The 16,063-nt window shown below is 60.8% G+C and overlaps 1 protein-coding gene and 1 pseudogene across 1 annotated transcript, besides 1 other annotated feature; both read left to right on the forward strand.

Annotated features, from left to right (window-relative positions):
* Positions 1-16,063: part of a sequence feature (areas not merged during assembly with more than two copies in the genome that could not be assigned to a particular haplotype) that runs on past the window's edge.
* Positions 1,079-11,449, forward strand: Tc00.1047053510449.10 (dispersed gene family protein 1 (DGF-1), putative; the record flags this gene model as incomplete). The annotated part of the gene is made up of 1 exon (XM_803695.1): positions 1,079-11,449. The coding sequence occupies one exon, from the start codon at positions 1,079-1,081 to the stop codon at positions 11,447-11,449; it is 10,371 nt and encodes a 3,456-aa protein (XP_808788.1).
* On the forward strand, positions 14,543-16,063 carry Tc00.1047053510449.20 (annotated as a pseudogene).

Raw genomic sequence — 16,063 nt, forward strand, 5'->3', positions numbered from 1 at the left:
CCTGCTAGAGGCGCCGGTGGCCAGCGACGACGATTGTTTTTGTTCCCCTTTGCGATGACACGAGGATGACGGGGCGCCCTGCCCCGGCCTGCTGAGTGCACTCGGAGGGGAGCGAACGGTGTGTGCCGTGCGTCACCGTAGGTGTGGGACGCCACCCGCCACAACCTGTTGTGGGGTGCAATTTAAATTTGTCGTGGAAGAGAAAAGTAAAGGACATTGCCGTGGACTTGGGTGCGTCCCGTTCCTCTCGTTGCGGCCGTGGGTCTGTGCTGAGCGCATGGCTCTTTGTTGTGGTGCGACATGGGTGGTGTTGCTTCACCGAGTGCTTTTTGCATGCGTCGTGTGGCGGACTTCTTTCCCGCATGGCACCGCCCCCGTGTGGGGGAGAGTGGAGGGAGCGCGGGTGTGTGGGTGGATGCCGACCCCGCCCGCACATTTGGGGCCTCCACACACGTGTTTTTATTGACAGCCTCTTGCGGCACTCAGGCCGTGGAAAGGGAGAGGGTAGAGAGGTTTTTTCTTGTGTTTTTGATTTTGAGGAAGGATGGAAGCTTTTTCTTCTGTGGTCTTTTTAGTGTTGTTGCCAACAAGTACGAGAAACATAAATTTTAGCAATTATAGGATGGAATTTTGATGCCGTTCCGTGTACGCTGCCCCATTGCCGCTAGTTCACAAAGTATCCACGGCGTGATTTAGTGCGGTGCTGTTCGATGAGGGAGGGCGATGATGTCACTGTTGTGATTGCATCTGCGCGTCTTCTTGTCTGTATGTTGGCGGTCGGGCTGTGGCCGGATGCTTCTGCGTGCCACTGTGTTTATTTGCTGTTGTTCCTGCTTTTTCCTTCTCCTCTGACCGAGCATTTAGAGTTACTTTGGCTTCACCAGCACAACTATCGTTTCAAGGTGTTAATTATTAATTGCTGTATTAGGAATAGCAGAATTAGTGGGATAGCGATATATAGGAATTGTGTATCTGTATTTGCCATCTGTAGAAGGGATTTTGCTAAACGGGAGTTACGGTTGACGGTGCGAGTGCGACACGCCACGACAGCCCTGTTGGTGCCTGTTTGTGTCGGTGGATGCGGTCTGCGGAAGGTGCGTGTCCGCGCAGCCGGCACCGTGTGCGGCGCAGGGCCATTGCGACTGTGCGTGCGGCGCTGCTTGTGGCGTTGGCGCTGGTTGCGGCGACGGCGTGGGTGCCCGCGGCGCATGCGGTGGTGTTGCGACTGCGGGGCGGCACGGTGGACAGAGCCATCACGGTTGGCCGCGCCGTGGACACGGTGCTGATGGACGGCGTGTACATCACGAACGGCGTGGCTGTGGTGTTCGACGTGCCGGCGATGCTTCCCGGCGCACTGCGCATCGAATTGAGGGATTGTGTGTGCGACGGCGGTGCGCAGATCTACGTGCGGGGCTACAGCGGCGAGCCGGCGAGTGACCGGAGCCTGGAGGTGAGCGTGAGCGGGCTGTCCGGCGGCTACTGCTCGCTTGTGTTTGTGCACAACCTGCCGGCACACACGAACGTGACGGTCCGTGACTCGACGATTGTGACGCCGGGGCCGATGCGCTACTCGCAGCTGAGCGGACTGACGGACGCTGTGGCGTCGCCGCTTGTGCTGTACGCGACGTCGCTGTTGCAGTCGCAGCTGCGTGTGAGCAACACTGTGCTGAGGTCGTTGCATGCGGGCGGGTCGGCGGTGTACGTTGGCGGCGGCGTGGACCTGCTGTCGAGCGCGGTGGTGCTTGACGGCGTGTCGCTGGAGGCGTCGGGCGGTCTGACCGCGTCCGCGATGAATGTGGCGTCCTCGTCGATTCTCAGTCTGCGGGGCCACTCGGTGTTCTCCGTGACGAACGTGTCGGTTGTGAGCAGCGGCGGCGGCATTGTGCTTGGCGAGCGCCTCGAGGTGCTTGATTCGGTGCTGCGCTTCGTGGGCGTCGAGGGGTCTGTTGCGTCGTCGCTGGTGCGCTGCGACGGTGGGACGATCGATGCCGGCGGGTGGCTGGAGCTGCACGACGTGTGGGCGGTGGGCGAGGCGTCGTCCGTGGCATCGCTGTCGGGGGTGACGCTGAGCGGCGGCACCGTGTCGATTGCTCGCTGCGCTGCCACCGGCGCGACGCTTGTCTCCGGGCCGACGATCACGAGCGGCGTCGTGTCGGTGCAGTGCAACCGTGCCGGCGGCCGGGTGCTGCGGAGCAGCGGCGACTACCGCTCTGCCGGCCTGCCCTCCGTGAGCGTGGTGCCGTGCGACGGCTGTGCGGCCGCTCTGGCGTGCTTCGATGCGCTGACGGCGTCGTTCTCCGACTGCGTGTGCGGCTGCCGTGCCGGCGGTGTGGGCGAGGCATGTCTGCCGTTCGACGTGCCGCCTGCGAGGGCCGGTGGCGGTGGTGGCGATACCGCGGAGGGCTGCGTGAGTGGCGTGACGCTGACGGAGTCGGTGACGGTTGGCGGCGGGCGTGCGACGGCGTGCTTCGACTCGGTAATGTTCAGCGGGCCGATCACTGTGGCGGTGGACCTGCGCTCGATGGACGCGTTCGCTGACGCGCTGAACGTGACGCTGCGTCACTGCGTGCTTGCGGGCGGGTCGCAGCTGCGGATTGGAGGCCTCAGCGAGAGCACGGCACGCCTGATGCCGCACGCCTTCGTCAACATGACGAACGTGACGTCGCTGGAGGGCACGATCGTGCTGCATGGCGCGATGCCGCTGCACTCGAGTGTGCTGCTGGCGAACTCAACGCTGCGCGCGACGGTTGGCGGGTCGCAGTACGTGCCGACGACCCGTGGCCACGAGGGATTTCGGTACGGCCCCGCGCTTGTCCTGGACGGCGTCCGGCTGCTGTCGACGTGTTTTGTCATGACGCGGTCGACGCTGGTGTGTGGCGGGGAATTGTGCGCTGCGATCCTCGTGGAGCACGGCCTTGGCGCCAACCTGTCCAGCACCTTCTACATGGACAGCTGCGTTGTCAATGCGCAGATGCACGTGATGTACGCTCTTGCGTCGGACCTGCGTGTCAGCGGCGGCTCCGTGTTCTCCATACAGAACAGCTCGTGGAGTGCGCCGAGCACCGAGTACTACGGGGGCGCGTGTGTGTTTGAGGGCGTTGTGGTGGCTGGCGGCAGCGTGCTGCAGATTGTGTCCAGCACTTTCCGTCTCGGCTTCGCCATGCTCATCACAAATGTGCTGACCGTGACTGGTGGCAGTTGGCTGGTGCACCGCGACAACGAGTTCCGCACCGCCTACGTTGTGTACGTGGCCAAGGAGAACGGCGTGGCGTTCCGCGATCGGAGTGTGTGGTCGATACTTGACAACAACTTCACGTACGGCTCGTACTCGTCGACCATCGCACAAATGACGAGCAACTGGTCACTGCCATCCGACTCGCGCCCGACCATCTACGGCGTGTGCAACGAGGCAAGGGGCTCACCTGTGACGGATTACGGAGACGACCTCAATATTGGATCACCCGTGACGGTGCTGGACTGTGGTGTGTGCACGATGGACGCTGTGTGCTTTGCAGCGAGGACGAGCAGCATCAGCGGCTGTGAGTGCGTATGCGCTGCTGGCGGCCACGGTGACACGTGTCTGCCGGCTGCTGTTCCGGACGGCCTTGGGCCGCTCCCGCTCCCCGAAGCGGACGACACGGAGATCCGCTGCGTGCACGGTGGCAGCATCAGCTCCGTGGACTATCCTGATCCCGGTGTGCGTGGTCTGTGCTTTGTCAACGTGACCTTCACCGCCGCGATCGTGCTGGACCTGTGGAGCTTTGACGCGCCACAACAGACACTCAACATCACGCTGCTGCAGTGCGTTTTCATGGGCCTGTCGGTCAGGGGGAGTGGTGCGCATGTGCACGTGAACGTGACATCCTCGATGCTGGATGCCGGAGCGTTGGAGTTTGAGGGCCATTTTGGCGCGAGCTCCCTGATACTGGTGGTTGGCAGTGCAATTGTGACGGCGTCATATTACGCCATTTTATTTTTGGAGTTTACTCTCGGTGCTAACTCGACGCTGCTGCTACTCGACAACCGCATCGAGGGGAATAGGTACGCAGTCTATTTCATCAATGGTGTTGTTGATGGTGGCGGGATCATTGTGAAGGGAAACATGCTGCTTACGATGGAGGATGAGGGTGTGGAATCATCTGTTTATGCTTATGCTGTTGATGTGAGGAACGGCGGCTACTTTGACATTGAGAACAACACGATGAGAGCGGCCATTGGCATCGAACTGTTTTTGCATGCCACCGTGAGCTCCGCGGGGCTGCTGCGAGTGGCGGACTGCACCTTCGTTGGCAGGAAGGAGAGTTTTGATTCCACGCTAGTGTTTTTGGACGGTTCTGTGACACTCGAGGGTGGAGCGCAGTGGCGTGTGGAGGGCAACAACGTGAGCGCAGCCTCAGTGTTGAGTATGCCACTTCCCACGCACAAAATTTGTCTGTCGGGCAGCAGCACCACCGTGGTGCTATCAAACAACCGTCAGGTGGACGATAGTTATTCCTTTGCTGATCTGGCTCTGCCGAGCATGGTCAAGAAGCCACCCGCGCGGTTGGTCGTTGGGTGCAACCTGCAGGGCGAGAAGGAGGTGTCGTACGACGATGTGTTTCCTGAGGACGTGGAGGTGTTCAGGTGCGGCACGTGCAACGACGACGCGGCGTGCTACATGCCCGGGACGGAGTCGGTGGACCGCAGCTCGTGCTCGTGCAGCTGCAAGGACGGATGGCATGGCGCGTCGTGTCTTCCCTTCGAGGTGCCCGACACGGTTGTGCCGCCCGTAGCGGAGAGAGCCGTCGATGGCGACACGAGCTGTGTGGTGGACCAGACGCTGACGAACCTCACGCTGAACATGTGGAAGACGCACCACTGCTACGAGGGCGTGACATTCAGCGGCGTGGGTGCTGCGCTGACGTTTTCTCTCAACAGTATGCCGCTGCATCTCCCCATCAACATCACGCTCATTGGGTGCACATTCCGTGACGGAGCCGCGCTGGAGTTTGTTGGGGGTGCTGAGGCGGCGGAGTCAGCCGGCGTTCTGATCCGCGTGAGCCAGACGGTGATGCAGTCCTCTGTTGTTGCGTTTATACGTGCCCTCCCGCAGCACTGCGACATTGCCGTCACGGAGGTTGACGCGGTGCAGTCTTCTGAGGTCCATCTGCCGGACACCGGGAGGAACAAGCTTAGCATACTGTTACTGAAGAATGTTGTGCTGAGTGCGTCTTCGCTGCTGGTCAGCAACGTCAATGCGCATGCAACGAAGCAAGATGCGTATGGTTTGTACTCGACCGGGACGCTGACGCTGGTGGGTGGCAGCTCTCTTTACACGCGGTACTGCAGCTTCGATGGATACGCACACATGCTTTACATGAATATCCTCAGTGTCAGTGATCACTCTGTTTTTGCGCTGCTCAACAGCACAATGTCCTCCGGGGAAAGTCTTCTGTATATACGCCACGGATTGAGCGTGTCGGATCACAGCGTGTTGCTCGTGGTGGGGAACAGCGCTCCCGTGCCCTGCGCTATCTATGCATGCAAGAAGTGGTCTCTTGAGCTGTTAAGCTGGCTGGATTGGCGCGACAACGACGTGGGAGTGGGTGCGATGTTTCAGGAATCCGAATCCACTTTTGTGAGCATCGACGGCAGCAGTGTTGTGACGCTGACGGGCTGCAGGATGGGCTCGACGGGGTTGTCGGGACCCCTGCTATCGCGGGTTGACGCCGGCTACAGGTTCTTTGCTGGGTGCCTGACGGTCGCGGGACGTGTGGTGACGACGGCGGCAGAACTGGAGCTGAACGGCATCACCAACGTGACGACTGTTGCTGCGTGCGGGGAGTGCACGAAGGACGGCGACTGCTTCGCTCCGCTGACGACGTCTGTCAGCGACTGCGAGTGCCAGTGCGCTGCTGGAGGGCACGGCGATGCGTGTGTCCCGGCGCCTGTGCCTGCTGGCCCGCCGCCGCCACCGCCAACAATACCACCAACAGCAACACCCACGCCGCCACCGCCGGTTGGTGAGTGCATCAGCGAAATGGTGTACCCCGAGGTTGCGCAGGCTGTGGGCAGCGGGCTGTCGTGGCTGTGCTACCGCAACGTGACGTTCAGCGGGGACGGCATGAGCCTGACGGTGCTGGTCGGGGCGATGACGGGCGACGTGGCGAATGTCACGTTCGATGGCTGCACGTGGAGGGACGGCGCCGTGCTGTTGCTGTTGGGCAGCGTGCACGCCGCTGTGGGGTCGCTGAACATCGTTGTCACCGGCAACACGTTTAGTGACGCGCTGCTCAGCCCGGAGGGTGTGTTTCCACCGCACACGAACATCACGATCAGCGGGAACCACTTTGCTGTCACGAGGCTGATCCCTCGGTCGGGTTTGGTCCTTAGGAGGCCGTCGTGTGTCGCGATGAATGGACTGGTGATCAGCAACGACTCCGCGGTGGTGCTTAGTGGCAATGTGTTTCACGCCGTGGCGGCATCGTCAAGCGTCATTTACTTTGTTGGATCTGCGCTGAGCGTGTTGTGGCACTCCGTGTTTGCGGTGATGGGCAACACGTTTCATGTGGCTGGCGGTAACGGCACGCTTATACATCTTGAGGGGTCTAGCCAGTCATTTTCACTGAGTGTACTGAACAACTCTGCCGTGGTGATCCGAGGCAACGTCGTGGTGGGGGAGTTAGAGCACTTCATGCAATTTCTTTGGGCCTCACGTGTGGAGTCCCAGTCAGCGGTCGTTTTTCAGAGCAACGAGATGCAGAGAAGCTTGGCTGTGTTTTTCTCAAGATCCAGCTACCAAATCTACTACAAATCCTGGCTGCAGTTGAGCGACAACCTCTGCCGTGAATCCCCATCGGAAGACTTTGCCTGCATATCTCCTACGGCGAATCTTTGCGACTCCACGTTGTCTGTTTCTGGCAACCAATTCATTTCCGGCACGGGAATGACGAAAGCGCTGTGGATACCTGCAGTTTCCAGCGACCTCACAAACGGAACGATTGTGGCCGCGTGCAACACTGTGAACGGCGAGGAGGAGGCGAACTACGCCATTCCGTCCGTGTACAACGCCACCATCCTGACCTGCAGCGACCCATGCACTCTCGCGGCGTCGTGCTTCCCCGCGTACACGACGACGGCGTCGAGTGATGGCTGCGCCTGCACGTGCGCGGAGGGCGGCCACGGCGATGCGTGCCTGCCCGTCGCTGTTCCCGAGCCACCAAGCACCGACGGCGCCGACTTGTGCGTGCGGGACGTGCGTGTGGATGTGGAGGTGAACGCCGGTCTCGGGACGTCGGTGGTGTGCTACGTTGGTGTGACCTTTGCGGCGGACGTCGTGGTGGACGTGGAGTCGATGTCAGGGAGCGTGCGCAACGTGACGCTGGCGAACTGCACTTTTGTGGGCGGAGCGAGCCTGTACGTTGTTGGGTGGCGGTCCGACCCGCCTGCTGGACAGCGCGTCGATGTGTTGATCAGCGGACTTGAGTCGCGCTCCGGCGGCGGCGTGCTGGTGGCTAACCGATTTCCGCCGGGCTCGCGCGTCACTGTGGTGGACTCGGTGCTGATCGCAGAGGCGTGTGTTGCGTATCGCGGCGCCTACGGCCTTGGCAACCTCTCCGCGTGCCTCGTGCTGCACAGCGTGAATCTGACTGGGAGCGTGCTGACCATTGCGCGCTCGCATGTGGCGGCTGTGTTCCGCGACGCTGTTGGCGTGTTGTTTGTTGGCGGCGTGGCGCTGTCGTCGCGCGGAGCGCTGTACTTGGACGGGCTGTTGGTGCAGACGGCGCTGGGGCTGTGCGTGTCGGTGGAGGGCGGTGTTGCGGCCAGTGGCGGCTCCGTGGTGGCGTTTGTTGACAGCGACTTCCTGCTGTGCAAGCACGCGGTGTCTGTGCGTGGGACTGTGAGCGTGTCGGGCTCCGCTGTGGCGCTTGTGCGGAGCGAATTCTTGTTGACGGAGGACTACGCGGTGGCGTTCTATTCGACGGTGAGCCTGGGTGGCGGGTCGATGCTGCTGGTGAAGGGCAACGTGCACGACGGCGTCTCGAGGGAGATGCTCCACGCCGCTGGCGCCGTGACCGCTGCTGGGAGCACGCTGAGCTTTGTGCGCAACCGAGCGCTGCTGCCGCGGATGCTGTCGCTGAGCCTGTCGCTCTCGGCTGGGGCGCATGTGAGGGTGGCGTGCAACGACGCGGGTGGCCGCTTCCTGTCGACGGCGGAGGAGTACGCAGCGGCTGGTTTTGGCGACGCTGGGAGCATCGGCGTTGTTGGGTGCGACGTCTGCGACAGGGACACGTACTGCTATACGCCCGGGACGGCGTCTGCGAGCATGAGGAACGGTGTGTGCGTGTGCGTGTGCGGCAGCGGCGGGTACGGCGAGGCGTGCGTGCCTGTGGAAGCTCCCGCGCTGCCGCCCGCTGTGGGCACTGCGTCGAGTGTTTTTGTCCGCGAGGGCGTGACGGTGCGGTCGGTGTTCGTCGTGCCTGCTGGTGCGAGCGAGGTGACGCTGCGCCACGTTGTGCTGGACGGCGTGAGTCCTGTGCTCTACGTGCCGTGGATGGCGCGGGACGGCGTGCGGATCGTTGTGCAGAACGTGTCGCTGCTGAACGGTGCCGTGCTGTACGTGATGGGCGGTGGAGCGCTGCGCGGTGCGGGGACGGCGGGGAGCGACGAGGGCGGGCCGGTGGAGCTGTCGGTGTGCGATGTGGAGGCGCTGAACGGCGCGCTTGTGCTGAGCGGCACGTTCCCCGCAGGGTCCGTGCTGACGGTGACGGACTCCCTGCTGGTTGCCACGAGGCCGACGCCGCTTCCGTATCTTCCCGGCTCGCAGTCCTCGCCGTACGCACCGGTGCTGGTGCTGTCGGGCCTGCGGCTTGTGCGGTCCGTGCTGGTTGTGTCCGGCGTTGCCCTCGTGACTGTGATGACTGGTGGGCGGACGGTGGTGGTGGACGGCGCCGTGCTGGAGCTTGTCGGTGGCGGCGTTGCGCTGGACGCGGCTGTGCTCGGTGGCGACGTTGCGTTGTACGCGAGTGCGCGCGTGGTTGCGTCTGGGAGCGCTGTGCTACGCGTGTCGGGGAGCCAGGTGTACGCCGCGCATGGGCTGGTGTTTGACCGCGGTGTGGTGGCTAACGCGTCCGCCGTCGTAGTGAACGACAACGCCGGTGCGCTGACGGATGGCGCGCTGCTGGTGCTGCGGGGGTCGGCGTCGTTTGCGTCCGGGTCGTGGCTGTCGGTGCGCGGCAACAGCATCAGCGGCAGGCTCCTGTCGCTGCCGTCGTACCCGCGCAGTGCGGACCTCGTGCAGAGCACGCTGACGCTCCACGGGAACGCCGGCAGCGGGACTGTCGTGATGGACGGCACCGTTGCGCTTGGGGGTGCCGGCCGAAATTTCGTCGTGGGGTGCCTGACGCTCAACGGGCAGGCGCTGCGGCCGATGGACTACAGGTCCGCCGGCATCATCGGGGAATTCCGCCCCGTGGCGTGTGGCGTGTGCGATGCCGACGTGCACTGCTTTGCCGCTGCGACGAGGGCGATGTCGGGGTCGTGCCGCTGCCGTTGTGCTGAGGGCGGGTACGGGCGCGACTGCCTGCCGGTGTACCTGCCGCACGTGGACGGGTGCAACCGCACGCCCGCTATGCCGCCGCTGAGCCACACGGCGACGCTGACGGAGACGCGCAGCCCGACACAAAAATGGACGCCGAGCCTGTGCACGACGCACTACAGTTTGACGGAGACCCTGCAGGTGACGGAGACGGTGGCGCTGCCGCCCACGCGGACCCCGACGGCGTCGGTGAGCAGCACGCTGTGGTGGAGCGACGTGGCGTGCCCGACGCTTGCTGTGACGACGACGGCGGCTGGAGGAGGCCTGACGCAGAACGACATCCGCGGCGGTGGGAGCGCCGTCCCGACGCTGCTGATGGTGGCGCTGCCGCCGCCGTTTCGATGGGCACGCGACCCGCAGCTCGGCACGCACCTGAGCTTCGTGCCTGTGTCGACGGCACAGCCGCGCGGGTTTGGTGGTCCGTGGGGAGCGATGCTGAGCAACGCGACGTGGGTGCGCAACGCGACGAATCCGTCCACCGTCCTGGAGCTGGCTGTGCCCGTGCACCGCGGTTACTTCGTTGCTGCCGACGAGACGATAGTGATTCGCTGCGACGCTGCGGCGGTGTCTGGCGGCTGCAAGGGTGTGCTGCTTGGTTTCTTCACGATCAGGTTTGACACGCTGCCCGCTGCTGCCAACGCCCTCTCGGCGATCACCGGCGTTGTTGCGGGTGCGGCGGCTGTTGCGGTGGTGGTGACCGGCGGGCTGGGCTCCGTCCTGGAGATGCAGGCGCTCGGCGTGTTTGCGAGGATGCCATGCGCCTCGGCGCAGGAGCGTGCGAGCACCGCTGCGCTGCCGTACTTCCTGTCGGTGTTCGCTGCCCTTGACCCGCTGTGGATGGTGGTGGGCAACGCGCTGCTCGCCGCTGTGTTCGGGTGCGTGCACTGCGGTGTGACGGCGGCCTTCCAGCGGTGGCGCGGTGTGGACGCGGCGAGTGCGTGGGCGGCGATGCGCTTCCCGAGCCTGACGTACGTCGTGGCGCACGCGATGCACCTCGGCATCTTCTTCGGCTCCGTGCTTGCACTGGCGATGCCCGACGCCCGCGTGCAGCACCGCGTGATCGGCGTCGTTGGCGTGCTGTACGGTGTGGCGTTCCCTGCTGGCGTGTGCTACCTGATTGCCCGCCACGTGGGCGCGAGCTTCACGAGGTACTGGCAGTTTTCGAGGAAGCCGCTGCACGAGCGCCTGCTGTACCCCGTCGGGTATTGGCACCCCGCGGCGCAGCAGCGGATGTACGGCGGCATGCTGACGAACATGAGGGGCAGCCACGTGTACTGGTGCGTGTTCCAGCTGTCGGCGCTGTGTGTGGTGTGCCTGATTGCTGCTGTGCACCCGCCCGTGGGAGGCTGCCACGTCCAGTACTTCTGCATGGCGGCTGTGCTGCTTGCGGGTGCGGGCGTGATTGCCCTCACGAACATGATGCGCTCGGCCTTCCTGACGGTGATGCACACTGCGGGCTTTGTGCTCCTTGCGGCGCTGTGCGTGGTCAGCGCGGCCAACCACCTTTCGCCGAGCGACGGCGGTGCGAGGGCGTACGCGGCTACGGTGCTGCTGCTGACCACTGTGCTGCTTGCGGTCACTGTGTACAGCGTCGTTGTGTGGTACGCGGAGGACCGCCACTGGCAGGGGCTGCGCGAGCCGCGGCGTGGTGGGCTGGAGGCGCTGCTGCGCGATGGCGAGGATGGCGACGAAGAGACGCAGAAGCCCCACAACGTGACGTCATCGTCGTACGCCTCAGGCACCACCGGCGCGTCGTCGTACCGACCACCCGCACCGCTGCAGCCCGTGGCTGGTGACACCCGCTCAGACGCGCTGAGCCCGCTGGACCGTGTGTCCAGTGCGAGCCGCAAAAGTGATCACGCCCTTCTGTGACGTGCACCACGCGGAATTATTAAGTGCTTGTTGCAGGTCGATGAGGGATTGCGCAGGGCCACGGATGTGCTGCGCACCACAGCCATCCATCGTCAACAGCACCGATCGTGTTGTTGATTGTTGTTTCTATCGATTTGTTTCTTTTTTGAGCGGGAGCTTCCAGGAATTTCTCTCGTTCCACGCTGATTGTGTGGAAGGGGATTCGCTTGTCGCTCTTCTTACTGCTGATTTTGTGCTGTATCGGACTGCAACTCCATGGGGTTGCGTTCGAAGAACTCAGCACCCATTTTGTGCAATGGAGGAGGATCCAGCGAACCGCCTAGTGGAAGTAATGAATTGCAGCTCTGCCCCACCGTGGGTTTACATGCAGGAAGCGTTGCAGTTTGCAGGAGCAAAGCGGCGGCAGAGTAGCAGCAGGGCTCCGGGTTTCCAGTAACGTCTTTGAGCGGGATTATGTATAGAGGCACGACGCATTGCCGTAATTAGGCCTGCCCTGGTGTGGCGAGTGCACAGGGTGATCCATGTGTTTAGCGGTGGAAGTGACGGACCAAGCCATAACTGTCACGTTCCACACTTATCCTTTAGCGCACCACATTCCACAGACAAGGGATATGGTCGTGGATTGGCCACGCTGGTATGGGGATGCCTCCACGAGGAATTCTTTCTTTTCCCCAATTTCCTTCTGGCTGTGCGAAATTCATGCACTACAGCAGACACAGAGGGACGTGGCGTTAGCATGGAGAGTACGATATTCACCGAGACTGTTTCCACGGCGGCGTGCGTGTCTGCAGCTTCTCGTGGAACCGTGGAAGCACGCAAGCACACGTTGACGGTTCTGGATCACCTGGTGACTCACATTGTGGACGTACCCTTTTGTCTTGCCCGCCGCGCCGAGGAGCGCGCACACGGATGCAGCTTGTCGTTGTTCACTGTGGCGTGTCCAGGAACGAAGCTTGTGATGCTAAATCCGAGGCGGTATCCGACCTCACACAGCTCACAGACAGATGGATCACCGGCATGGTCGCACTGTCCAAACATATTATTTGTGCCCGACAGCTCAGGAGGAAGCTTGCTGCTCCACTACGGCAGGCGACTGGGACCCACGCGCATCGACACCACCCTCACTCGTGGGGTAGAGGCCGCACCGGCCCGCCTCCGCACCGGGGTTCTGCTCAACTACGGATGGCTGCTACGGCCACTGCAGCTCGCCATCCCGAGCACATGCTGTTGGTGCAACTCGGATGCCGCACAGCAGGCACGCAATGAACCTCGCACGGAAACGCCTCCTCCTCCCGCTGGACCTCACCCCGCCACGATCCGACGCCCGGCAGACTGCCCGGTGTACGGCAAGCACTGCGGTTGCCGCGTGGGTGTCGTGACACACATGGCCAACGTCTGTGGCATTACGCGCTCCCAGGCGCTGTGGGAAGTCAATTTCTCCTGGTGAGTCGGAACCGCCAGAAATCCCACCGGAACCACCGCCCGCCACTTGGGCGAGGACGAGAGCGAGCGATGCCACACTGATCGCACCCCCGCCACGCAATGCAGAGCCCAGGCCGAAGTCTCTCCCATGCAGTTTCCGCACTGCGTCGTACGAAAAGCAAGCCGGAACCGTATTTTATCTTCGGCACTTTCACAAGCAAGTGTTTCCCCAACAAATAGGAGGCGCTGCATGGAATATGACGGTCTGACGGCATCTACACTGCTCGAATGCACGTACTGTGAATTCGGGGCTCAGGCAAAAGCGGGACCACCATCCCGCATACGAGCACACGAACACTCCAGCACAGAGCCACGGTCGGCACCGAAGAAGGAAGCACTTCATAAGTGCCCTTCATGCGACAGGCAGGCGGGCAGTGCCGGGGGATTGACCACCCACACACGGCACAAACACCCGACAGAAAGAAAGTCATGACACTAAAAATGGAGATTAAATAGCCACGTGCTGCAAAGCTCGAACCTCCGCATGAAGAACATCAAACCCACACAGAAACCCCGCCTCTGCACAGGAGGAGAATGCCACCGAGAAACAGTGCACCGTGTGCCTAAAATGGCAAGCACACACATGCGTTGATGGACATCACGCTGTCGCCGATGTCACGACGGCCGAGGGGTCAGGCCGCCGAGAAGACGCACGTTGCCCGGCGACGACATCCCGATGGGATCCCCACCAGTTTGGTTTCGCTGTCCAGCATGCGGGTGTCAGTGCCATAGCAATGCCTGACTGACCCGCTACCGCACGGCGCGCCACGGGCATCGAGCGGACACTGTGAAAACCGGCCGACCGGAACTGTGCGGAGAGGCAGGTCGGCATTTACTCCGCTGCCCGGCTCTGCAGGCACCCAGAAAAAAGCATGGAGCGGACATTGGAGAAGTGGGGAAGCCGTGCTTCACGGAAGTATTGGTGTGTCTCCACTTTGAAGTGGAAGGTCTCTGCCCCAGCAGTATCTCCGCGCGGCGAGAAGGCACGAGGCCCCTCGCAGATGCGGCAGGCCGTATTTTCTCCTGGCAGGCTGCCCTCCTCTCCTTTTTTCATTTATAGCGTCCATGTTTGGTTGTTTCTGTGATTTGTTGTTTTATTGATTCTTGGAAGCAACGGATTATCGAGCCACCGCGCTACCCCCGGGGCGGGTGCGTAGCGGTGGTGTGTGCTTCACGGCCTCCGCTGCGGCCCCCACTTCGGGTGCCGGGGCTCTCTTTTACATCTCCGATCGTTGGGCGGACAAGCTCTGCAATGGTGGCTGGCGTGTGGGCCTTTGTATTTATTTGAGAAGACACGAGGAATAGTAACAATATATATCAACAGCGCTGAATAGATATCAATATCGACAACTATATACATACATATGCGGCCAATAAAATAGCAATTCCATAAACCAAGAAACCAAGCAATCTGTCAAATTGTAGGAGAGAAAATGGATGCATCCATATCTATACAGATGCATCAATGAATAGGAATAAAGTATCGTTTTTATGCTCATACCCATATCGATATATCTACACATTGATCAACGCCTATTTTCATATGTATATCCCTCCATATAATTTTTCTACCGTTCTTTTATATTCGTGGCATTTTGCTTCCGCTATATTATGTATCCTTCTCCCGTGAGTTTCTGCTTACTTTTTTAGAGCGCATAGGCATTCCGTCCCGCGGTCAAGGCTTCATATGCACTGAAGCACCCCATCGGACAAAAGTCGCAAGGGGTTTGCGAAGCCCATCCCAATTGAATGATGGTTGCCACCTTTTTGATCTTCTGAGGAGCTGCGACGTGTGAGTGCGTTGCCCCTGACACTCAACACAATGACAACTTTCAACGAGCAGTTTGCAGGCGCATTGTGCAGTTTTCTTGAGGTGTGGCCCACACCTGTATTTTGGGAGTGAATGCACGGTGTACCTGTAGGGGATGCTGAGGGCGGCGTCAGCGAGGCATGGGAAAACATGTACTCCGGAACAGGTGTGTGGCGTTGGCCAGAGGAGGTCCTGTGCCAACGGCATCACTGATTGATGGCCGGAGCTTTTTGGGGCTTTGATATTTGGAGCCATAAAGAATGGAACGCTGCTGGCTGACCAGGCGCCACTTGCTATCTATTCTGTTCTGAATGTGAATTAAAAGGCGATGCGGACGCGGCGTGGGAAAAGGAAATAGGACCTTGTGTGGACATGCAATTGGACGCGTCAGAGCGTCACAATATTCCTCAACAAGTGTGGAGCCCCCAACCCTGTGCTTCGATTCTCCTGATAAAACTGCCTGGGGTGGAGGTGAGTGCGCTGACTTCCGTTTCACCGATATTTTCCTTCAGCTGACAGGCTGCGCGGCTGACGTGGAGGGACACCATGCGCACCTGTTTCCGGCGGGTGCGATGCTGTTTCCCACACTTAAGGGCAAATTCTCCGATGACGCGCTCTGCCATCCTCACTTGTTTTATGTGACGACACGATGCAACGCGGGGTTGGTGCTGAGCGACGAAGGTTTTCCGTCTCGGTTGGAACCAAAACGAAGAGCCCATGAAGAGGCATGCTGCTCGCGATTGGTTGATGCTTGGCCTGTGAGGTGTCTGTCCGCCACCGTGAGGCATCTAATTTGCTTGATTGCAGCGCCCTCTACGCGTTGCACAGTTCTTGTGCTCCTGAGTAGTGCCGATAGGGGCGGATCGCATGATGGTGTTTTATTGCTGGAAGGCTCTTTGAGGAGGAAAAATATTAATTGTTATTTCTTCTTCCTGAACGAGACGAATCTGTCCTTTGATTAAAGTACGAGTGCCTTGTCGCAGCTCTTTTTGGCCGTTGGTGGCTTTGGTGTTTGTTCCAATCAGTGGCTCTCACTGGCGGCTCCAAGGCCTAATATCGACTGGTGTTTTCCTTTTTGGTCCCACGTTGCTTGGCCCAACAATTATTTGTGCAGCTGGACAAAGAATTTCCCTGTGGGTGTGGATCATGTCTTGCAGAATATGCCCACAATGGCTGCTGACCGGGCTGGTGACTGTTGCGTCCTGTATGACTCTGAGAATGTTCTTGCGCATTTCATTCTGTTGCGTGTAAGTGATGTTACATCTGTGCCTCCTCGTGTGGCAAAGGTCTGAACCAACGGAGGATAGAGTCTTGTGATGAAT

The sequence above is a fragment of the Trypanosoma cruzi genome, genomic scaffold (assembly GCF_000209065.1).
Source record: "Trypanosoma cruzi strain CL Brener 1047053516757 genomic scaffold, whole genome shotgun sequence".
Taxonomy (NCBI): Eukaryota; Euglenozoa; class Kinetoplastea; order Trypanosomatida; family Trypanosomatidae; genus Trypanosoma; species Trypanosoma cruzi.